At 41.5% G+C, this 25,322-nt stretch overlaps 1 protein-coding gene and 1 non-coding gene across 10 annotated transcripts in view; one reads left to right on the top strand and one right to left on the bottom strand.

The window, feature by feature from the left end:
- REDIC1 (regulator of DNA class I crossover intermediates 1) overlaps positions 1-25,322 on the bottom strand; it is a 92,089-nt gene that overhangs the window by 35,160 nt on the left and 31,607 nt on the right. For 6 of the 9 annotated variants that reach the window (XM_070049655.1, XM_070049654.1, XM_051850397.2 and 3 more), the window contains 6 exons: positions 25,092-25,131; positions 18,598-18,736; positions 15,833-15,965; positions 14,495-14,543; positions 13,294-13,488; positions 3,125-3,207 (listed from right to left, as the gene is read on the bottom strand). In XM_070049655.1, the coding sequence (XP_069905756.1) occupies positions 3,125-3,207; positions 13,294-13,488; positions 14,495-14,543; positions 15,833-15,965; positions 18,598-18,703 (566 nt within the window). In that variant the 5' untranslated portion in view covers positions 18,704-18,736; positions 25,092-25,131. The remainder of the gene's footprint in view (positions 1-3,124; positions 3,208-13,293; positions 13,489-14,494; positions 14,544-15,832; positions 15,966-18,597; positions 18,737-25,091; positions 25,132-25,322) is intronic. The other 3 variants (XM_070049657.1, XM_070049656.1, XM_070049658.1) reach the window with 1 other exon arrangement.
- LOC127492197 (U6 spliceosomal RNA) lies at positions 20,180-20,287 on the top strand. The gene has a single exon (XR_007921357.1). It is a non-coding gene; the product is annotated as a U6 spliceosomal RNA (small nuclear RNA).

The following is a 25,322-nucleotide window of genomic DNA, read 5'->3' as shown; positions in this document are numbered from 1 at the left end:
AACATCTAAGGCTTATATCCTAAAAAATACAATCACTGCGGAAATTAAAGGTGAGGCAGCAGAGAAGCAGTTCATGTCTGTGGCCTAGAATAGACTCAATTTAAGATGGCAAAGTTCCCCAAATTGATATATACCGGCAACATAAAATCTAGACAGGTTTGTTTGCAGAAACTGACAAACTAATCTTATACTTTATATGGAAATGCAAAGTATGAAGAAGGCCCACATTTTTTAAAAAGAACAAACTGGAAACTAAAACAACTGTTGAAACCAAAACTTACAACAGAGCTACAGAAATCAAGACAGTGTGGTACTGGCATTAAGGAAACTGAGAACTCAGCAGAATAGAGATTACAGAGGAGAAAACGCCTCATACCTGTAGTCCACTGATTCTTGACAAAGGTGTCAACACAGCTTAATGAGGAGCATTCTTTCCCACAAATGAGAATATTGGTTTAGAATATTAACTCACAGTACACGTGGACATCAACTCAAGGGGCAGGTGCTGTGGCATAGATATGGGCACTGGTTCCATCCCCAGCTGTTCCAGTCTGACCCAGCCCCCAGCTAATGAGCCTGGGAAAACAGAAGAAGACGGCTCAAGTGTCTGGGCCTCTGCACATATGTGGGAGACCTGGAACAAGCTACTGGTTCCTGGCTCCTGGCTCTTGGCTTTGGATTGGCTGAACCCGGGCCACTATAGCCATTGGGGAGTGACCAGCAGATGGAAGATATATATCTTTCTCTTTCTTTCTCTCTCTCTGCCTCTCCTTCTCTATAACTCTGCCCTTCAAATAAAATAAATAAATTTATATATGTCTGCATGTATATAAATTAAATCAAAATGTTTCACAGAGGTGGAAGCTTAGACAGCAGTTAGACCCCCAATGGGACACCTGCATCCCATGTCAGAGTGCCTGGCTTGAAGTCCTACTTCCCCCACCAGTTTCAGCTTCCTGCTAATGAACACCCTGGGCGGCAGTGAGCGGTGGCTCATGTAGCTGAGACCCTAACACTCATGTGGAAAACCTGAAGTAGCCTCAGCCTAGCCCAGTCCCAGCTGCTGTGGGCACCTGCAGAGCGAAGCAGCAGATGGGAGCTGTCTGCCTGTCCCCATTCTCCCTCTAAAATTAAAACAGACCAACAAACAAAACACACGGGCCTAAATCCAGGTCAAAAACTACAGAGCAGCAGAAATCACAGGAGAGTATCATGACCTTGAGGCAGGTCAGGATTTCTTAGCTATGACATCAAAAGCACAATTAACAAGTGAAAAAACTGGACTTCATCAAAGTTAAAACTTTTATATTTGAAAAAGGTCAACAGTTGATCAAAGATATACGAACATGAGAAAAATATCCAAATCACCTGCCATTAGAGAAAAGCAAATTTAAACAACAGTGAGATACCATTACACAGTGACAAGAGTAACTTTCAAAAGACAGTATCACATCGCAAGAAGAAATTCTGACATTGCTGATGCAATGTAAAATGATCAATGTCACTTTGGAAAATAATTTGGCAATTTCATATGAAGCTGAGCATCCAGAAATTCCACTTGTACTCCAAATGAATGAAGAAAATTAAATTATGGCACAGCAAGTTAAGCCACTGCCTGCAACCCAAACATCCTATATGGGCAACTATTTCAGTCCCGGCTGCTCCACTTCCAATCCAGCTCCCTCTCTGCTAATGTCCGGGGAAAAGCAGTGGAAGATGGCCAAATAGTTGGGACCCTGCTACCCAAAGGAGAAACCCAGATGAAGCTCCTGGCTTCAACCTGGCTCAGCCCTGCTCACTGTGGCCACTTGGGCAGTGAACCAACAGACAGAAGATTGACCTCACTCTCTCTTGCTCTCTCTCTGGGTTACTCTATCTTTCAAGTAAATAAATACGTCATTCTAAAAAAGTAAACAAAGACAGGTACAAGTACTTTCCCAGTAATTTAATTCAGAGCACTCAAATCCTGGGGACAGCAACTGTCTGTCTATCAACAGCCAAGTGAGTAAGCCATGCTACGCCCACACAATGGAATACCACTCTGCAATGAAAAGGACTGAACTGTTAATGCATGCAACAAACCTAAATGGATTTCAAAATAACTGTGCTGAGGTCAAACAACAAAAACATTGTCTGACGCCAATTATATAAAACTCCAAGAAATGCACACTGATCTACAGTGACAGCAAACAAAGTGGTGGTTTCCTCAGGGGAGTGTTAAGTGATGTGACATAGCAGAGGAACGGATTACAAAGATTTCTCCTTATTCTGGGCATGATGAACAAGTTATCTTTGAAATACATCAAAGCTTGTTAAAGTGCACATTTTAAACAGATTCAGTTCATTGTACATCAATTATACAACCATAAAACTTTAATAAAAGGAGGAAGGAAGAGAGACAGAGAATAAAAAATAAACAAAAACCTCCTGAATGGTATTAGAATTCCAAGGGAAGAGATAGTGGTAGCCGACACTGAGGTGAAACCACGGTGACAGAAATACAAGGGGATCCTTTGAAAGTTTCTTGGAATATAAAATTGAGAATATTTTGTTGATGAAGTCGATATTGGGAGTTCAAGCAAAGAAGAAATAAAGGACAACTTTAATTCTGGCTTTGGTTACTCACTGAATACAAGAGTGAACTGCTTAGCTGAGCAACACGAGGAAGCATAACAGAGTTACCATTCCTCATTTCACTACCAGCCGTTATTCAAACTAGTTTTATAAGCTTAATGGATTTTAAGCAATGAACCAGGGTTTATACATAAACATCAAGAAAATAAAAGTGGGATTCTTCTTAGTAAACTACCAAAAATACAAAAAAGAAATCATGTTTACGATGTTTAAAAGGAAAACAGTAGGTCATGAAGTGTACAAAAGGTTTAAAATACCTGTTGTCAAAAATATTTTTAAAAGTAAATGAATCAAAGTGCATGTACACATTAAAAAATAATTAAACTACCTTAAGTAATTCATACATTTTACTTTTGATGATTCTTTTCTACAAGTATTTAGGTCTGTTTAAATTCCTAATTAAAAAACATGTGTGTTTCCTTAAATCTAATTAATAACTGACAATACAGAATGCTACAGATTCGTTATTTCCATCAGCATCTTTGCTTACCTGTTTAATCTTTCAAATCGTTTCCCAAATTGTGCTGGCTTATATGACGGGCTAACATCCTGACTTCCAGTTAGTTTGGAAAGCTAGGAATCAGAACAGATAAGATTACTCAGCTGAAGAGCATATGGAAGAAACTGCCACAACGGTCAATTCAAATACATAAAATCTGAATTTTACACCATAAAATGACATTTAAGTGAATTACATCTATAGCCAAAAAAACATTTTCAGTCAAAATAATTTTATTCCTTGTGAAAGAAAAAGAAATACTTTCTTACAATGAAATAAACATTAGTATTAAATAACAGAGTTGACACATGGAGAACTGATCATTTTTTTTTGTGAGTTAAAAAAAAAAAAAACCGCCGGCGCCACAGCTCACTAGGCTAATCCTCCGCCTGCAGCACCGGCACACCGGGTTCTAGTCCTGGTTGGGGCACCAGATTCTGCCCCGGTTGCTCCTCTTCCAGTGCAGCTCTCTGCTGTGGCCCGGCAAGGCAGTGGAGGATGCCCAAGTGCTTGGGCCCTGTACCCGCATGGAGACCAGGAGGAAACACCTGGCTCCTGGCTTCAGATCAGCACAGTGCGCCCGCCAGTCATAGCGGCCACTTGGGGAGTGAACCAACGGAAGGAAGACCTTTCTCTCTGTCTCTCTCTCTCTAACTCTGCCTGTCAAAAAACAAAACAAAACAAAACAACAACAAAAAAACATGTACCCAGGAAACCAGAATGCTAGGTAATCAAAAGTTCAATTTCTCAGGAAGAGAATAGCTTGCCCAAACAAAGGACCATAGTTATTTCAGTTCTTCCACTTACTGAGTTATGTTGGGCTTGTACTTTAATTTCTATGAATACTAATATCATTTAGTACCAAACAGGGAAAGTGTATAAAGACCATTAAGAAAATCAGACAAGAATCCATTGCTTAATCTGGATAATACCATAAAATGTAAATTATTATATTGGCCCAATATTTATCTAGCAAATACAATTTGCATCTGTACTGTATGATTCATAACCTATGAAACATAGAAACAAGAACAGAAACAATCAATGACAGAAATTGGAAAAAAGGAGAGGGGGTGGGTAGGAGCCAAAAAGACATGAAAGTGTCGCTCCCCGTCTTCGTGGGGGAACGACACAGGACCCTGCGCTGTTCTTCTGTCTGCTCGGCCCTCCCCGGGTTTGCTGCTGGTTCTTCCCGGGTTGGCTACTGACCCTTCCACCTCCGTGGAAGGGCGGTTCCCCCTGGCCACTTTCCCCACTTCCGCAGGGGAGTGGCACACCGCCGGCCGGCTCTTCCGGGGGCTGCACAGGTGTTCCCCTTAGATGTTCCTGGTGCATGCCGTCTCTCTCCTCCTTTATAGTCCTCCTCTGCCAATCCGTGCTCGGCTGCCCACACGCCGAGTACGCTGCTCTCCTCCAATCAGGAGCAGGTCCTACAGTTTATTGGCTGAACTGGAGGCAGCTGTGTAGAAGCTGTTTTCTCCTCTCCCAGCGCCATATTGTGGGAGAGCAGATGCATAGAATAAGTCTTAATTCCAGTAACTTAGTCTAGTCCGAGTTGCTCCCCACAGATCCCCCTTTCTTTTTATTTTTTGGCGTTGATACGCGCCTGTCTTCGGTGCCCCGCAGCACACACTCTGCTCTGCTTGCTAGAGTTGCCCACAGGTTCTTACAAGTCCTATCAATCAGGCAAACCGAATCCGGGTCCTCTCTTCGCCATGTTGTGAGGAGGTTTTTAGGCGCTGATGCGTGCCTGTGTTCGGTGCCCTGCAGCGCATGCTCTGCTCTGCCTGCAGGTGCTTACAAGCCCTATCAGGCAAACCGAATCCAAGCCTTCTCATTGCCATATTGTGGGGAGGCTTATTGGTGTTGATTCGTGCCTATCTTCGGTGACCTGCAGCTCATACTCTGGTCGAGCCGCCTGTTGGTGCTTACCGCCTTACTAATCAGGCAGACCGAATCCAAGCTCTCTCATTGCTGTGTTGTGGGGAGGCCTTTCTCTATTTTTCTATCTCCGGGCATTCCTATCTCTCCTATTTTACTTCTATCTACCAGCATTCCTATTTCTCTCATTTTACTTCTAAATTTCTGTTTCTCTTATCCCTGCGGCTTCCCGGCGCCCGCCCCGAGGCTGCTTCTTGGCACCCGCCCCGCGGCGGCTTGCCGGCTCTGAGCCGCTTCAGCCCGCGCCTCTCTCATCTGCGCGGCTTCCCGGCTCTGCGCGGCTCGGCTTCGCGCGCACACTCCGCGGTCTCGCACTAGCCCAGCGTTCCCTATCTACTTGTGCCCCGCACGCTCTCTGCACGCAGCAACCTCCGCGAGTCATACAGCCCCAGCTCACATCTCCGCCACTAGTATTCAATCTAAGTTCCCCGGGCTAACCTGGCGAATTCAACCCAGCTCACATTTCCGCCCCACGATTTGGCTTCCCGTCCTTTGCTCCCCGGGCTAATCAGACGGATTCCAACCTGGCTTACGTTTCCGCTTCTGGTTTTAACTTTTCGCCCCTTATTCCTGGGCTAACTCGACGAATCCCAAAGTAGCTTTCGTCTCCGCCTCAGCCTGCCCCCGCGGCTTCAATTTTCCTAACATTTTTCTCTACCCGGTATATTTCCCCAAGCTTTCCTCCAACAATACTCCTCCCTCATTTCTCCTGGCCTCTCCCCACAGTCCGCATCCGAGTCTGTTTGTTCTAGCTTTCACTTTCGACCTTAGAGATTTCTCCCAGCTTCCCCCCGTAGTCCGTATCTGAGTCTATGCCTAGGCTTTCAATAGCTTCTTCCGGCACCTTTTTGGTCTGGCTTTCCCCTAGGCTGTTTGCTAGTCTCTCTCTCCGGTAATTTCCCACTTCTTCCCGTTTTTTCCCTCCTAGGTTTCCTATCCGAGTCACGGCACCATTATGTTGCTCCCCCTCTTCATGGAGGAACGACACTAAGCCCTGCCTAGGCTTCCTATCTGAGTCACGGCACCATTATGTCGCTCCCCGTCTTCGTGGGGGAATGACACAGGACTCTGCGCTGTTCTTCTGTCTGCTTGGCCCTCCCCGGGTTTGCTGCTGGTTCTTCCCGGGTTGGCTACTGACCCTTCCACCTCCGTGGAAGGGCAGTTCCCCCTGGCCACTTTCCCCACTTCCGCAGGGGAGTGGCACACCGCCGGCCGGCTCTCTCGGGGGCTGCACAGGTGTTCCCCTTAGATGTTCCTCTTAGATGTTCCTGGTGCATGCCGTCTCTCTCCTCCTTTATAGTCCTCCTCTGCCAATCCGTGCTCGGCTGCCCACACGCCGAGTACGCTGCTCTCCTCCAATCAGGAGCAAGTCCTACAGTTTATTGGCTGAACTGGAGGCAGCTGTGTAGAAGCTGTTTTCTCCTCTCCCAGCGCCATATTGTGGGAGAGCAGATGCATAGAATAAGTCTTAATTCCAGTAACTTAGTCTAGTCCGAGTTGCTCCCCACAGAAAGTCTTTGGGAATGAAAAAAAAAAAGAATACTAGCCATTCAATCTGTGGTGAGAATGTATCTCATTGAGGTTTTGATTTCCATTCCCTGGTATTAGCTGTATCCACATACTTTCTGAACAACTGTATGCCTTCTTTTGAGAAGTATCTTCTCAAGTCTTCTGCCCATTTTTAATCAGATTCTATTTTTGCTCTTTAAACGTTCTGAGTTTCTTATATGGTCTGGATATCATACTCTCGTCAGATGGATACCTGGCAAAAATGTTCCACCACCCTACAGGTTTTCTTCACTCTGCGGATTGTTTCCCTGGCTGCTGGTTGCAGAAGCTTCTTAGTGTGATACAGTCCCATTTATCTCTCTCTGCTTTTGTTACCTGTGCTTATCAAAAAAAAGTTTCTCCCATCTTTTGTTCTAGTAGTTTTATAGTTTCAGGTTTTGTTTTGTTTTGTTTAATCCATTTTGTGTTGGGTTTGTACACAGTGACTTGCCCCACTTTTCCAGTATCATGTATTAAAAAAAATGTTCTGGGGATCCAAGATGGCTGAAAACAGAAAAGATATGCTGATTTTGACCATGAGAAAGTAAAAGAAGCAAAGTGAAGCAACTGTACTTCCAAGGGAAAAGTGCAGAGAAATTTACTGTGGAAATCCTACACAAAAGAAGATGCCAGGAGCAGTGTGGACAATACAGACAACCAGTAGCAAGTGGGGACGCCACCAGTGAATCCCACAGCCGGGGCTGGAGGAGACACCATCTTCTGCGGCTGCTGTGTCTCTGCTGGCACTGCCTGAGGGAGAACCTTGTGGACCACACGGACTTTGCATCTGCCTGGACCACTAGAGGGGGCAGGGTGCCCAGCTAATACTCTGAAAACACAACACACTTAAAGCTTTCCATTCTCCTCCCCAAAGGCACAACATTGACAAAGAAACAGATCTAATCTCCACCATGGGCCACACAGACCTAATTAATTTTCACAGATCATTTAATAACACAGCTGCGGAAAACATAATCTTTTCAACAGTAAATGGAGCTTTTATTTAGGATGGACTATATGTTAGGCCATAAAGTATCAGCAAATTCAACAAAATCATAATCATACTATATATATTTTCTGACTATAAAGGAATGAAGTTGGAAATTAACAATTTAAGAAACTCCAGAAAATATGCAAATACATAAAGACTAAACAACATACTCCTGAATGAACAGTGGTTCAAAGAAGAAATCATAAGGGAAATCAAAAATTTCAGGAAACAAATAAAGATGACAACACGGCATACCAAATTTATGGGACACAGCCAAACTGTGTTAGGCGGGAAGTTTATAGTACTTGGTGCCTACATCAAGAAACTGGAAAGGTACCAAGTAAATGACCTAACAATGCATCTGAAGAATCTAAGAAGCAAATGATACTCCAAATTAGTAAGAGGAAAGATAATTAATTAAAATTGGAGAATAAATAAACCTCCACCTGCTTTGCTCGCATTCCCAAGTGGTGCCAGTTCATGTCCTGGCTGCTCATTTTCTGATCCAGCTCTCTGCTTATGGCCTGGGAAAGCAGCGGAAGATGGCCCAAGTGTTTGGGCCCCTGCACCCAAGGGGAGACCTAAAAGGAGCTCCTGCTTCTGGCTTCAGATCAGCTCTGCTCTGACTGTTGCAGCCTTTTAGGGAGTGAACCAGTGGATGGAAAATCTCTCTGTGTCTCTCCCTCTCTGTAACTCTGCACCCCAAATTAAAAAACCCTTTTTTTTAAAAAAGATTAATTAATGAAGAATTGTTTTCTGAAAATGAATAACCAAAATTCAGACACCATTTGTCCAAATAACCAAAAAAAGGGGGGTAGGGGGAGGGAGACAGAAGACCCAAATCAATAAAATCAGAGATGAAAAGGAAATGTAACAGACACCACAGAAATAAAAAGAATCCTCAGGAATTACTACAAAGAGCTGTATGCCAACAAATTGGGAAACTTAAGAAATGGACAGATTCCTAGATACATACAACCTATGAAAATTGAGTCATGAAGACACAGAAAACTCAAACAGATCCATTACCAAAACAGAAATTGAATCAGTAATAAATACCTTCCTAACAAAACGCAAGCCCCGGATTGGATGCCTTCATTGCTGAATTCTACCAAACATTTAATGAAGAACAAATTTCAATTCTTCTCAAGCTAATGAAAACAACTGAACTGGTGGAAATCCCCCCAAACTCCTTCTGTGAGGTCAACATCACCTTAATTCTAAACCAGAAACTAAAATTCTAAACCAGAAACTAAAAATTCTAAACCAGAACTAAAATCAATCCCTAGTACAAGGGCAGTCTTTTCAACAAATGGTGCTAGTAAAACTGGATTTCCACATGCAGAATTATGAATCAAGACCCTTACCTAACAACTTATAAAAAATTAACTCAAAATAGATTAAAGATCTAAATCTATAACCTAATACCATTAAATCAGGAAAACATCAGGGAAACGCTGCAAGACACTGGCACAAGAAAGACTTCTTGTAGAAGACCCCAGAAGCACAGGAAATCAAAGGCAACATTGACAAGTGGGATTATATCAAGCTGAGAAGCTTCTGTACTGCAAAGCAAACTCTCAACAAAGTGAAGAAACAACTGAAAGAATGGGAGAAAATATCTGCAATCTATGCTAATGATAAAGGATTAATATCCAGGATCTATAAAGAGCTCAAGAAACTCAACAACAACAAAAAAATCTAGTGTAGAAATGGGCAAAGGACTTGAACAGGCATTTTTCAAAGGATGAAATACAAACGTCCAACAGACACATGAAAAAATGCTCAAAATCACTAGCCATCAGGGAAATGCAAATCAAAGGCACAATGAGGTTTCACCTCACTCTGGTTAGAGTGGTTGTAATCGAAAAATCAAAAAAAATATATGCTGGTGAGAATGTGGGTGGAAAGGTACCCCAGTACACTGTTGGTGAGAATGTAAATTGGTGCAGCCACCATGCAGGACAATAGATAACCTCAGAAATCTGAATGTAAGCCAAACATATGATCCAATGATGCCACTCCTGGGAATTTACCCAAGGGAAACAAAATCAGCATATGAAAGAGTATCTGTACCCCCATATTTTTTATGGCTCAACTCGGAATAGCTAAGAAATGGAATCAACCCATAGGTCCATCAACTGATGACTAGATAAAGAAATATGGTCTGTGTGTGTGTGTGTATGTACACATTCTATGAAGTCTTTTAAAAAAATGAAATCCTATCCTTTGCAACCAAATGGGTGCAACTGGAAACCATCATACTTAGTGAAATAAGCTGGTCCCCAAAACACGTTTTCTCTTATATGTGGCAGTTAATACAGAATACAAAAATGTACAGGAATGAAAATGGTATCTTGTGATATGATTTCTGTTCTCAGCACTTGTTTATATGCCTTTGGAACAGTGGTCTTCCTATTTTTCATTTGTTGAATATTATGGATAGTGGTGAATTAAGCCTGTGATGATCAAGTGAATTCAAAGTGTATCTTTGCAAAAATTAAAGAAAAAAAGTTAAGAGTGAAGGAGGGGGAAGGGAGGAGAGAAAAGATATAGAGGGGTGGGAGGGATGTACAATTGTCTTCTTAGAACTATATGAAGTATATGAAATCTGTACTCTCTAATAAAAAATGTATATAACAAAAATTTGGGAAAAGGAAAAAAGGTTCTTTTCTAATGTATACTTGTGGTGCCTTTGTTAAAAGTTAGTTGTAAATACGTGGATTTTTGGATTTTCTACTCAGTCCCACTGGGCTACGTTGATTTTGAGGCCAACAGGATGCTGTTTTAACTGTTATAAACTTGCAAAGGTTTAGTGTGATGCCCCCAGATTTGTTCTTTTTAGTCAGGATTGCTGCCACTATTGTGGGTTTTCTGTAGCTCTGTAATTGTTTTCTCAATTTCTGGAAGGAATTTCATTGATATTTAAACAGGGGTAAAATTAAATGTACTGATCACTTTGGTAGGGATATGTTAATAATATTAATTCTTCCATTTCATGAATACAGGATGTCTTCCCATTTTTAGGTCCCTAAAATATCCTTCAACAAAAGTTAATTATTTTCATTATAATGACTTTTCACTTCCCTGCTTAAATTTATTCCGAAGTATTCCATACTTTGTGTCTGTGTGTGTGTGTGTGAATGTGTGTGTCCATGACTGTTATGAAAGACATGACTTGCTTTTTAGTTACTTTAGTATTGGTATTTAAATATATTTTGTAATCTGCAGCATTACTGAATTCCTTTATCAGTTCCAACAGTTTGGTGGCATTGTTAATGGTTTTTCTACATATAAAACCCTACCATATGCAAAAAGGGAAAACATGACTTCCTCTTTTCCAGTTTGGATGCCGTTCATTTCTTTCTCTTGCCTAATTGCTCTGCCTATGACTCCAACTACCGTACTGAGTAAGAATGATGAAATAGTAGACAACATTGCTTGATTCAGTGCTTAGGGCAAACACTGAGCTTTTCCCCATTTTCTGTGGGGTTATCGTATGCTGTTTTTACAGTGTAGAGGTAGACTCTTTCTCTATGTTTTTATCATGAAGGAATGCTGAATTTTGTCAGATGTTTTTTCTGCATCTACTTACGTGATCAAATGGTATACTATAATCTATGGGTGTGGTATACATGTTAACTTAGCCTGCAACTCTTGGATAAATTCCATGTGATTATCTTCTTGTTGGATTCAATTTGCTAGTGTTTTCTTGATAATTTTTGCTTCGAGGATCACCAGGAATATTACTCTTCCATTCAGGTACTAGATTAATGCTGGCATTGTAGAATGGTTGTCACAGAGTTTCATCCTTTTGAATTTTTTTGGAATACTTTGAGAAAACCTGGTATTAGCTCTTTGTCCAATGTGCTGTAATTCAGCAGTGAAGCCTAAGATTCTGGATGTTTCTTTTTTGGGAGACTTTTTACTACTGATTCAATCTCTTAATTCATTATTGGACTCTTCGAATTTTCTGGGTCTTCATGGGTCAATTTTGATAGGTTAGCTGTGTTCATAAACATGTCTGTTTCATAACAGTTACTTAATGATCCTTTGTATTTATATGCTATGGGTTGTAATTCAGTCTTTTTCACATCTGATTTCTCTTAATTAGGTCTTTTTATTTATTTTTTTTACCATGGTTACATAAGCTAAAGGGTTGCTGATTTTGCTCTCTTTTCAAAAAACCAACGCTTGGGGCTGGTGCTATGTCATAGCAGGTAAAGCCATAGCCTGCAGCATCAGCATCCCAAATCTCAGCTGCTCCATTTCCAATACAGCTCCCTGCTAAGGTGCCTAGGAAAGCAGCAGAAAATGGCCCAAGTCCTTGGGTCGCTGCACCTACATGGGAGACCTGGATGAAGTTTCTGGCTCCTGGCTTGGGCCTGGCTCAGCCCTGGCTGTTGGATATTTGGGGAGTGAACCAGCAGATAGAAGATCTCTCTCTCTCTCCCTCCCTATCTCCCTCCTTCTCTCTTTCTCTCTGCCTCTCTTTCTCTGTAATTTGTTCAATAAATGAATCTTTAAAAAAACACTCTTCACCTCATCAATGTTTTATATTTCTTAAAGTCTCTTTCATTTATTTCTATTCTGATCTGTTATTTTTCTCCTTCAACTAATTTGGGGTTTACTCTTGTTTTTATGTCTTCCTAAGTTGCATCATTAGGTTATCTGAAATCATTCTTTTTTAAATACATAGATTTATTTCTATGCAATTCCTACTTGTTACTGCCTTTGCTGTATTTCATGAATTTTGGTATGTTGTTTTTCCATTTTCATTTGTTTCAACACATTTTTTAGTTTCCTTTAGATTTTTTAATCAACCCATTGGTCATTCAACAGCATGTTGCTTAGTTTCCATGTATTTGTAAAATTTTTAAGTTCTTATTATTGATTCCTAGTCTTGCATCACTGTGATCAAAGAAGATACATGACATCATTTTAATTTTTTTGAATTTGTTGAGAATTGTTCTGTGGCATAAGGTCTACCAAAGAGAATATCTCACGTGTTGATGAGACATCACCAACTAGTCACAGTGACTGTAAACACCAATGTAAGACACAGTGAACTATCTTCAATTTTAGTATAAATAATTTTCAAAACAATGATAATTTCCAAGATTTTTAGTGGAAGCTTCCACAATGCAGAGAATTAAGTTTCTGATGTAATAAGAATTTTTTTTTTAATTTATCTAATAAGGTTATATGTCGGCTAGCGCCGTGGCTCAATAGGCTAATCCTCCACCTTGCGGCACCGGCACACAAGGTTCTAATCCCGGTCGGGGCGCCGGATTCTGTCCCGGTTGCCCCCTCTTCCAGGCCAGCTCTCTGCTATGGCCGGGAGTGCAGTGGAGGATGGCCCAAGTACTTGGGCCCTGCACCCACATGGGAGACCAGGAGAAGCACCTGGCTCCTGGCTTCGGATCAGCGCAGTGCGCCGGCCACAGTGCGCCGGCCACGGCGGCCATTGGAGGGTGAACCAACAGCAAAAGGAAGACCTTTTGCTCTGTTTCTCTCTCTCACTGTCCATTCTGCCTGTCAAAAAAATTAAAGTAAATTTTAAAAAAAGGTTATATGTACAATACTTCACAACTAATATTTTTCATATCTGTTAAAGAAAGAAAAGGGCTTAACATGAAAATATGATACAAAACGCTAAGAACTACTATTTCAAAAATACCTGCTCAGTCTGTTTTTCTTCATATCCCACTTCCCATGGACTAAGTACTGTACCAAGAGTAAAATGTTGCTTCGGAACATGCGTGTTAGGAGAAAACTCTGCTGAAAAGTTCTGTGGCATGTAGCTATAATTTTGTATCTTGCTGAACTGAGGTTCAAATATACCTGTGCCATATGATCCCTTGTCTTGTGACAACTACAGGAAAGAAGATAAAATCATCTTAATGATTAAAATATACAAACTAGAGAAGAGTAAGGCAAAATAGTGAAAGTAAATTAAGTAAAAATGGTACAGATTACAAAAGAAAAAGCTCTGTGTAAAAGAAAGTTATCAGTGTATTTACAGGATTAACTCAGATCAGAGATTGTCAAGTAAGATTAATTTAAAAGGCTCATTCCCTCTGCCCATCTCACTCTTGATCTCCTCTACCCACAAGCTACATTTCTGCATGCCATCCCCTAATAACAGGAAATCTGAGCTTTGTTAACTCACAATTCAGGTAATGAGATTTCCAAAGGATTTTTATTTACTACCATTTCCTTAGCTTTCAAATCTATTTTAAGTCTGGCAATTCAAAGGAAACAAAAAATATTTACAGCATTAGACATTAAATAAAATATCAAGTTTTAGGGACAGGAATTTCATGTAGCAGGTAAGATACTATGGGGGTGGGGGGTGGGGGGTGGGGATGCTGTGGCACAGCAAGTAAAGCCGCCGCCTGCAGTGCTGGATCCCATATGGCGCCGGTTTGAGTCCTGACTGCTCCTCTTCAGATCCAGCTCTCTGTTATGGCCTGGGAAAGCAGTAGAAGATAGCCCAAGTCCTTAGAAATAAGTCTTAAAAAAATAAAAAAAGAACTCATGGGGGACAGTGGCATCCCATATCAGACTGCCAAGGTTCAAGCTCCTGTTACGGCACACCCTCAGAGACAGCATGTGGTACCTCAAGTGACTGAGATCCTTGTCACCCACGTGGGAGGCCCAGACTGAATTCTTGCCTCCTGGCTTCAGCCTGGCCCAACCCCAGCTGCTGTGGGTATTTGGGGACTAATCCTGAAGATAGATGAGTGATCTCTTCCCCCACTCAACTTTCTGCATTTCAAATAAAATGAAATTAAATAAGAATCTGAAAGAAAAAGAAAGCATGAACTTTGGAGTCCGGGAAACTTAAAAAAAAAAAACTTATATTTTTTTATTCTCACCTGAACTGGGTCAAGCTCTTCCTTATTCCCTAGTCCTTGATAGTGCATACTAATAAAAAGAAAATGTTAAGATCAAAAATATAAGTTGCAATATACATTCAAGGTCTTCATATACATTTAAAATTCACAATTTTATCCACATAAAAGCAAACAAAAAACTCTAAATCATTTCACAGTTGTAACAGTACTGAGTTTTATAAAATTTAACATTATTATTGCAGCTACACATTTTCTATTGCATACAATGTTATGCATGCATTTTTCATTTTCTACTTTATACATAATATACAAAGAAGTGAAGATAACATCTCATATGTGGAAGTTAGAGCCAGGACTTAAAACAAATTGGTCCAGAAACAATCCATAGCAAAAGGAGACACTCAAGCGTCACGCCTAGGTGGTTCTGCCCTACTCAGTGTTTTTCTTACTCTGAAACAGATTTGATCAAAACTCCATGCTGATGCACTAAAAGGTATTATGATAGGCACCAAAAACAGCACACCATACAATTTCTACAAGAAAAGGTATTTTCTAGGGTAGGCCTAGAAGTCTCGTGAAGATTGGGTTTTCAGCATCAGGACACATGGGAACACGAGGACCTCACCAGCGGGTAAGGATGAAAACTAGGAGCACAACTACACAAATTCATGAAAGTCAGCACCCTTCTCCAGGGACAGCTCTGGTCCTGAAACCAAGAGCTGGGAACAAAAGTTCAACACGTGGCCAAGACACTCTGAAGCTGCCAAATCAAGGTAGGGTGGGAAACAGCAGTTCCAACAGCGGGGAAAGAAGCGCTGCTACTGTTGACAGGGTAGGGTGATTAGCCAGGGTGACGATGAGAAGGCTACTGTTGACAGGGTAGGGTGATTAGCCAGGGTGATGATGAGAAGGAACCGGAACAAATGGTTGGATTTAATGGTCTCCCCAAGGAATGCTGGGTTAGAAAACTAGGATAACTCAACCACAAACAGCATGCCTGGCACCGCAAACTTTATGCCATTTTTTAGGTTCATGTAAGAATAGCTAAGTGTTAAAACCTTTATTCAACACTGTGCGCAGAAGATCGACGTTCCTCTGCAGATCACTAGTAGAAAGATCCTTCCCACGCTCAATTGACAGAGATGACAAGTTCATTTCAGCTTCCAGCAGCTAGACACCGTCATCGGGTATACAGAACACTTAGGTCATTCAATAAACATCATTAACAGTTTCATGGAATGTGGTGAGCTAAGCAAAAACTGGAGCTAGAAGATAAGCCCCCTGTACATTTTTCATTGAATACAGTGTTGCGAACAAACAGATCAAATACTAGTAACATAAATCCCAGCTAACACCTACTTGTTTTCGATGTCATCAATGCAGAGCTTGGAAGGTGTGCAGTGAGGTGACATGGGAAGTTCTACATCATGCTTTCTCAGGGGCACTGTTATGTCCCTATTCATATTCACATGGGTTGGTTTTCTCACCGTTTCTATAATGAAAAAATGTAGTTATTAAAAAATACAATATTTTTAAAACACTGATAAGTTCATTAAATAAATGCACATTTAAGAAATTTTCTCTAAAACACTCATATTGTATGTGTGCTAGAAAATATCATTTCAGCACAAGCAACACCTAGATAATAAGAACAAGATTATTTGTTCATCACCTTTCATAATCTTCATGAAAGGGCCTTACTAATTCAGTTCTGCTTTTTTCTGCTCCAAGACTTCTCTCAGCCCCAGGCTGGATCCAATGCTGTTACGTATTCCCACAGCATATACTCTATTACAGTATTCCCCATACTTAATAGTACTAGGTGAACAATAAGCCTTCTCTCTATAGAATACATCACTGTTTTCTCTGCTCAGTACTTTCATCAACTCTCCTGAGAAATGCCTTCTACATCCATCCCAACTAAACAAATGTACAGTCAGGACTTACTATCCTTCTTTAAAGCCCTGCCTCTCTAGAACTTAGTAACTGGATTACAGGTATCCATCTGATGCAGAAAAATCAACAGAATCTCATCCCCATGGTCACACGTGTAACTGTTCCACTACTGAGACCTGGCACCAGCAGAACAAGGCAACATTTTCCCAGTGGACTCTAAAATCTGGAATCAGAGAAACAACTCTCACTTTCCCTTTGGTGACAAAACTAGGAGAGATGAATATTAGCTTCTTAAGGCCACATTTTGAGCTTCAATGATGAAGACAGTCTGAGAGAATAAATCTAATATGTACTGTGAGAAAACAATCTTGGTAGGATTCAAATTTTCATTCATGTACTTTTTTTTCAAAAAAAGAAGATATTACTTATTTGAAAGACAGAGTGCAGAGAAAGTGAGAGGCAGAAAAGGAGAGAGGGGGAGATCCTCCATCCACTGATTCAGTCCCCAGATGGCTGCAACATTCAAGGCTGGAGCAGGGGAACGCCAGGAGTCTGGCATTCTATACTGGAATATTCTATTCTATCCCACGTGGGTGGCCATCTTTCACTACTTTCCCAGGCGCATTATCAAGAAGCTTGATCAGAAGCAGAATAGCCAAGAATTGCTTGAACCAAAACTACGATAGGGGATGCAGACCCATAGGCAGTGGCTTAACCCACACCGCCACACCAGCCCTGCAAATCTGAGACCAACTGCACCATCACTCTTTCTTTAGTTAAATGAGTAAATGTATTTCCTTGTTGAATTTCTGCCATTTGCAGTGAGGAGTTCTAATTAATTAAGTCTGGCTTTCTATTTTATCCCCAACAAACCAAATGTGAAATCCTCTTTTAACCATGCTAAATGAATGAATCAAAGTGAGGAAGAAAGTAGTGAGGCTCAAGACACCATTACCCCAAATATGGTATCTTAGCAATTGAGAAAACAGCAGAAGCGAGGAGATCACTCTGACCCTCTCCTTCATCCCCTAGAGCTGCCCACAGAACTCAGGAAGGACCTTCCTCTCCCTCCCCAAAAGCAAGTCATAACACCTACATGCCAGAAGTGCCCTCCTTCAGCCTGAAAGAAAAGATTCTCATCTCTGAAGACACTGGGTCACAGGAAAGAATTAACAAAATGGCCTTCCCAAGTACCCCTTAGCTGACCACCAATGAATCACACTTTTGTGTATTTAATTATATGTGTCTAGATTTATGCACATCATATGAAACTTAGCACCAAGAAAGCACAGATATACCCTTTCTCTGGGTTTTCATTTCCCAAGAAGGCTCTCTTGTCACATAAAACTCATTAAATCTGTAGGCTTCTCTTTTTGTTAACCTGATTCTGTTACTGAGGCTTCAGTAATGAACCCAACTATGAATAAGAAAAACATATTTGCCCTTCCTCACAAAAGAGAATAAAGGGAAATATATCAGATCCATAATAAAAAGTTTTTTCCTAAAGTCTTTGGCTATTATATTTATTCTTCCTAAAGTATACATTTATTTAAGTTGTCATCTAAGAACAGAGGAACAAAGAAGGCAGAGAAAGGAAATGGGGAGATATTAATACTCATATCAGCTTCTACCCTTTCTTGATGAACTACCTAATCTTTAACCTCTCATATCTGCACTTCTAAAAATAAATCAGAAGATTCCTTGAGAAGGGAAAAAAGCTCTGATTAAACATTTTATTCATTTGGAAAACCAAAGTGCAGGACAAAACAAACTTTACCTTTAAATATGATACTATTAGAGTTTATATTCCAGGGAGGTGTAAGAAATACTTCAAATTATGACACAGGAGCCTAATCATTGAGGCAAAAATTTTCAGCCCTTTCTTTCAAACAGATTCTCTGAATACTAAAGAAGGCATTTATTCCTTGTTTTCCAGCTAATATTTGTTAACTATCTTTCCATATATAATAATTTAATATAGGAAATTGCAGTATAATAAGCTTACCTATAAGTAATAAATTTTATATAATATTTTACTCAAAATTAAAAACGGATCAAGTAACAAAATTAGTTAAGCAAATATTAACTATACTTCTAATTTAAGATAGAAATCAATGGATTCAAATAAATTTCCCATGTGCTTTGAGTTCTAAAACTGCAAATTGATTAGAAAGCCAACTGTTATGATCACATCAAGGTCAAAATAAAACACCATCGGCAAGACTTACCCAGGATTTTCTTCTTGCAAGATATCTGATTTACAATATACAGATTAAGAAGATCTAAACTGACAGCAGAACTTTTGACAGGGGATAAAACTCCGAGTAATTTCATTTTTGCTTTTAACCTGTTCTTTTCAAAATATTCCTAAAGTAAATAAAAAGAAATTAATGTAGTAACCACATGGCTTTAGGCAGAATCATAAATTAAAAAGAGCAATAATGCTATTAATTCATCAATTTGATGTTTCTATATTTTTGTGATGAACATCAGTTTACACAGAAATTAAAATCAATCATGATCATAGTTTTCCTAAAGATGCTAAAATTCACAGCCTTTTAAAATCTTTTGTTAAACATAACCTTAAAACAGAACTTTAAAAAGGTATTCCTAAGGATCAAATGGTTAGAAACCATTACATAGAAAGTTAAAAAAAAATATCTGGTAACAAATCCAATAGATTCAAGAATTTTTTTTTTTTTTTTTTTTTTTTTTACAATCAAACATAAATCCAAAATGCCTCAAACACATGCACAGTCAATAGAGGGGGCAGCACTGTGGAACAGTGGGCTAAGCCTCCAACTGTGGTGACACATCCCATATGGGCACCAGTTCTAGTCCCAGCTGCTTCTCTTCCAATCCAGCTCTCTGCTATCGCCTGGGAAAGCAGAAATGATTCAAGACTTTGGGCCCCTACACCCACATAGGAGACCCAGAAGAAGCTCCTGGCTCCTCGTTTCAGATTGACCCAGCTCCAGCTGCTGCAGCAATTTGGGGAATGAGCCAGCAGATGGAAAACCTCCCTTTCTCTCTGCCTCTGCATCTCTGTAACTCTGCCTTTCAAATAAATAAATAAATCTTAAAAAAAAAAAAAAGTATTTACTTGCTAAATGTTTGTTTACCAATCAACAGCTATGTGTTAGACACTGTAACACATGACCTTCAAAAATCTTTCTTGGCCATTAAACAACTCAAATTGAAGCTATAAATATGATTATAAGTGTGAGATGTCAAAAGTGAGAAAAATCCAAGATGGCAAAAAATATAATGCATGAGGTCATATTTCTAAGAATCAGAGATCATATTTCTAAGAGGTTAAAACCCTCTCACATTAACATTGCCAAACATTGTCAACTAACACTAGTAACTTTTACGATTAATTTAAAAAAATACTTGTTTAAGATTATTTAAAAAAAAATAAATAACTTGTCGGGCCGGCGCCATGGCTCACTTGGCTAATACTCCACCTGCAGCGCCAGCATCCCATATGGGCACCAGGTTCTAGTCCCGGTTGCTCCTCCTCCAGTCTAGCTCTCTGCTGTGGCCCAGGAAGGCAATGGAGGATGGCCCAAGTGCTTGGGCGCCTGCACCCGCGTCAGAGACCAGGAAGAAGTACCTGGCTCCTGACTTCAGATCAGCATAGCTCTGGCCGTGGCAGCCATTTGGGGGGTGAACAACGGAAGAAAGACATTTCTCTCTGTTTTTCTCTCTCACTATCTAACTCTATCTGTCAAATAAAAAACAAACAAACAAAAACTTGTAAGATCTATAAAAGACTTGCCAGCTATTAAGCAATAAAGTAAATATCTGGTGTTTGCTTCGACAGCACATATACTAAAAACTGGAACGATACGGAGAAGATTAGCATGGCCCCCACACAAGGATGACACATAAATTCATGAAGGATTCCATATTTTTAAGAAGATACAAAAAATGAAAAAATCTGCCATGTTCATGGACTGGAAGAATCAATATCATCAAAATGTCCATTCTTCCAAAAGCAATTTACAGATTCCATGCTATACCAATCAAAATACCAAATTCCTCTCAGATTTAGAAAAAATGATGATGAAATTCATATGAAGTGGGGCTGGCTTTGTGGCGCAGCAGGTTAACAACCTGGCCTGCAGCGCCAGCATCCCATATTGGCTCCAGTTCAAGACCCAGCTGCTCCACTTCCAATCCAGCTCTCTGCTATGGCCTGGGAAAGCAGCAGAAGATGACCCAAGTCCTTGGGCCCCTGTACCCAGGTGGGAGATCCGGAAGAAGCTCCTGGCTCCTGGCTTCAGATCAGTGCAGCTCTGGCTGTTGCAGCCAATTGGGGAGTGAAGAAGGAGATGGAAGACCTCTCTCTTTCTCTCTCTCTGCTTCTCCTCTCTCTGTATAACTCTGACTTGCAAATAAATAAATAACTCTTCTAAAAGATCATACTATGGGCTGGCTTTGTTGTGTAGTGGGTGAAGTCACCACCTGCAATGCTGGCATCCCACATGGGATGTCCTGGCCGTTCCACTTCCCATCTAGCTACCTGCTATTGGCCTGAGAGAAGCAGCAGAGGAAAGCCAAAATGTTTGGGCCCTGCCACCTATGTGAGAGGGACTCCTGGCTCTGAGCTTCCATTTGGCCCAGCCCTGGCTGTCAATATCACCTGAGGAGAGAACCAGTAGATCTAAGGTCTGTCTTTCCCAGTTATACTACAGTTCCATAATTAAATAACAGAACTTTACAATGTAACTACTTAGCCACCCTCAAAAAAATTCTATGACTATGATAAATATTATAATTGATAGTTTTTTTAATTAAAAATGTTCCTTCTTTAGGCACTCTGTGATGGATAAAAGCACAATGAGGTCGGGGCTGGTGCTATGGTGCAGCGGGTTAACACCCTGGCCTGAACCACCGGCATCACATATGGGTGCCAATTCTAGGCCCGGCTTCTCCTCTTCCGATCCAGTTCTCTGCTTTGGCCTGGGAAAGCAGAAGATTGCCCAAGTCCTTGGGCCCCTGCACCCATGTGGGAGACCCAGAAGAAGCTCCTGGCTTCGGTTTGGCACAGCGCTGGCCATTGCAACCATCTGGGGAGTGAACCAGCAGATGGAAGACCTCTCTCTGTCTCTACCTCTCTCTGTAACTCTTTCAAATAAATAAAATAAATCCTTAAAAAAAAAGCACAATGAGGGAGACAATGACACAAATAATTAAAACTGAGTATGATAAGAGATGGTATAAAATTCTCAGGATGGGGTCAGCACTGTGGCACAGCACGTTAAGTTGGCACCTGCAGTGCCTGCATCCCACAGGACTCAAGATTTGATTACCAGCTGCTACACTTCCAACCCAGCTCCCTGCTAATGTGCCTCAGAAAGCAGTGGAGGATGGGCACAAGCGCTCGGGCCCCTGCACCCACACAGGAGACCTGGAAGGAGCTACTTGGCTCCTGACTTCAGTCTGGCCCAGCCATGGCCAATGAGGCTATTTGGGGAGTGAACCAGTGGATGGAAAATCTCTCTCCATATCTCTAACTCTGCCTTTCAAATGAAATAAATAAACCTAAAAAAAATTTTTTCAAGAATAGTATGTAAATTATAGCCTGGGGCAGGATGGGCAGAGGGAAGACAGGGAGATACAGATTATGTCAAGAAATGATTTCTGGGGCCAGTGCTGTGGCACAGTGAGTTAGAGTCCTGGCCTATAGCACCTGCATTCCACATGGGTGCCAGATCGAGTTCCAGCTGCTTCACTCCTGATACAGGTCCCTGCTAATGCACCTGGGGAAGCAGCAGAGGAGGGCCCAAGTGCTTGGGTCCCTACACCCACGTGGAAGACCTGGGAGACCCTCGTGGTTCCTGGCTTCAGTCTGGCCCAACCCTGGTCGTTGTGACCATTTGGGGTGTGAACCAGCAGCTCTCTACCTCTCTGTGTAACTCTTTCAAATAAATAAAAATAAATCTTAAAAAAAAGAAAAAATGGCCAGCGCTGTGGCTCATTAAGCTAATCCTCTGCCTGAGGCACTGGCACCCCAGGTTCTAGTCCCGGTTGGGGCGCCGGTTCTGTCCCAGTTGCTCCTCTTCCAGTCCAGCTCTCTGCTGTGGCCCGGGAAGGCAATGGAGGATGGCCCAAGTGCTTGGGCCCTGCACCCCACGGGAGACCAGGATAAGCACCTGGCTACTGGCTTTGGATCAGCGCAGCGTGCCGGCTGTAGCGGCCATTTAAGCTGTAGCGGCCATTTAGGCTGTAGCGGCCATTTAGGAGGTGAACCAACGGAAGGAAGACCTTTCTCTCTCTCTCTCTCACTCTCTAACTCTGCCTGTCAAAAAAAAAAAAAAAAAAAAAAGAGAAGAAAAAATGTCTAAGGTAGATGAGTGAATCAGAGTGACCCAAATTAGGAATGCATATGTGGTTCCTGGAATAAAGAACAGCAAACAATGCTACTCAGGAGACTTGGTCCTCAAACTCTAGCCATGATTATCTCTAATCTGTGTCTAGTGCATGTATCATTTACCTGACAAGAACAGGCTCAATTTTCTGTTACGTCTCAGTTGGTAAAAGCACCTAAAAAATGCTCAGCAGGGAATTAGAAAAATTTCACCTTGAAAAGAACCATTTTAAGGGGACCAGTGAGATAGAAATAAAATCTCCAGAATGTGTCAAAAAAAGAAAAAAAAAAAACACAAGATGAAGGGGAATGGTGAACTGTGTAAAAGGTGGTGAAATATTGGCTGGTGCCACGGCTCACTAGGCTAATCCTCCACCTTGCGGCGCCAGCACACCGGGTTCTAGTCCCAGTCAGGGCGCCGGATTCTGTCCCGGTTGCCCCTCTTCCAGGCCAGCTCTCTGCTGTGGCCAGGGAGTGCAGTGGAGGATGGCCCAGGTGCTTGGGCCCTGCACCCCATGGGAGACCAGGATAAGTACCTGGCTCCTGCCATCGGATCAGCGCGGTGCGCCGGCCGCAGTGCGTCAGCCACGGCGGCCATTGGAGGGTGAACCAACGGCAAAGGAAGACCTTTCTCTCTCTCTCTAACTCTGCCTGTCAAAAAAAAAAAAAAAAGGTGGTGCCATATTAAACTAAGTTGGGCAGAAAATCTTTTTTTAAAGATTTATTTTATTCATGTGAAATAGAGAGAGAGAGAGAGAGTGATGGAGGGAGGGAGAGAGATATCTTCCATTCCCTGGTTCATTCCTCAAGTGGCCACAACAGCCAAGGCTGGGCCAGACTGAAGCTAGGATCCAGGGGCTTCTTCCCGGTCTTCCACATGTGTTCAGGGGCCCAAGAACTTGGGTCATCTTCCACTGCTTCCCCAGGCTCATTAGCAAGGAGCTGGATTGGAAATGGATCAGCAAGAACTTGAACCAGTGTCCTTATGGGATGCCAAGTGGCGGCTTTATCCACTACACCACAATATTGCCCTGAAAACTATTCTTTCAGCTGAACATAAAGTCTATTGTTAACACTAGCAGGAACTGAGAAAAGAACGGGAGGAAAGAGTGAATGAGCAGAGGGGAGGATGGCAGATGGTCCAGAGGAACTATCCTACCACTACAGTCCTCACTCCCTGGCTTTCCTTTTATTTTACATTTGACTTACTGATGTATTGTTGGAGTTTTTCCCCATATTTTGAAAACTTTTTGTAAAAGTAATGATTGTTTAAGACTTACTTATTTTTTTGAAAGGTAGAAGGACAGAGGAAAAGACCGAGAGATCTTCCATCTGCTGGTTCTTTCCCCAAATGGCCACAAGAGCAAGGGCTGGGCCAGGCCAAAGCCAGGACCCAGAACTCCATCTGTCTTCCATGTGGATGGCAGGGACTAAAGGACTTGAACCATCCTTCACTGCTTCCCAGGTACATCAGCAGGAAGCTGGATCAAAGGCAGGGTAACCAGGACTCAAACCAGCACTCTGATATGGGATGCTCATGTCCCAAGAGGTGCTTATCCCACTGTGCCATGACACTTGCTACTACAAATCTTAACTATTTGAATTCTTCTATGAGTTGCTTCTTTGCTCAGCACTATGTATTGCGGATTCCTCCACACAAATTACATGCAGTCAATACACGGATACGATGGTAATTATTCAGATCCAGAGATCCAGAAGGAATTCCAGGTTCTTAGCTTTGGCCTTGCCCGGCCCAGGCCAAGCTTCATCTCCATCTCCTAAGCAGGTGGCAGAAGCCCAAATACTTGAGCCATTTTCCCCAGCTTTCCCAAGTGTAGGAAGCTGGATTGGAAGTGGAACAGCTGAGATTTGAACTGGTTTCCCTACTGGATGCTAGCACTGCAGGCAGTGGCTTAACCTGCTATGCCACAGCGCTGGTCTCTGGCCTTCTTTTTTTAAAAAAAGAAGAAAGTACATACGTGCAAGAGTTTCTCTCAGACACACACTGCTCAGTTTTAAGTTCATCTCTAATACAGTGTTATTTATTAAAAAAATACAAAAATAGAAGCAGGACATAGGTTACAAGACCATTATAGTATAACCAGCAATAAGTGATGGTCTGAATTAGAGCACTCATAGTGCAAGCAGTGGTCAAGTTTGCAATGTATTTTGGAGCTAAGAAGACAGTAAGAATTAACAATGACCTTAAGTCTCTGCCTGAGTAAAAGGTGCTTTATCAAGCTACCTGCAAGAACAGTTCACTTAGGTGAACCAATCAGCAGGAAACTGCTTCAGACAATCACTGTTCTCAGAAGGCTAATATAAATAAAATTTTATTTTCTTTACCTTTTGCTTTCTCCTTTCCTGCTTTATTAGAACTCTGGTCCTGAAAAGAAAAGGTTAAGAGAGACAATGATTAAAAAAGTGGCCTCTAATACTCCTGCCAACAAAGCTGAATGAAGGACATTTTAAAATGCAGTGTTAACTCTATTATTTTCAAAGAGTTACACAGAGAGGTAGAGAGAAAGAGAGGTCTCCCATCTGTGATTCACTCCCCATACGGCTGCCACAGCCAGA

This window comes from Oryctolagus cuniculus, chromosome 9 (assembly GCF_964237555.1).
Source record: "Oryctolagus cuniculus chromosome 9, mOryCun1.1, whole genome shotgun sequence".
In the NCBI taxonomy this organism is placed as follows: Eukaryota; Metazoa; Chordata; class Mammalia; order Lagomorpha; family Leporidae; genus Oryctolagus; species Oryctolagus cuniculus.
Note: the sequence above shows the minus strand (reverse complement) of the source record. Positions and strands in the feature narration are given on the sequence as shown.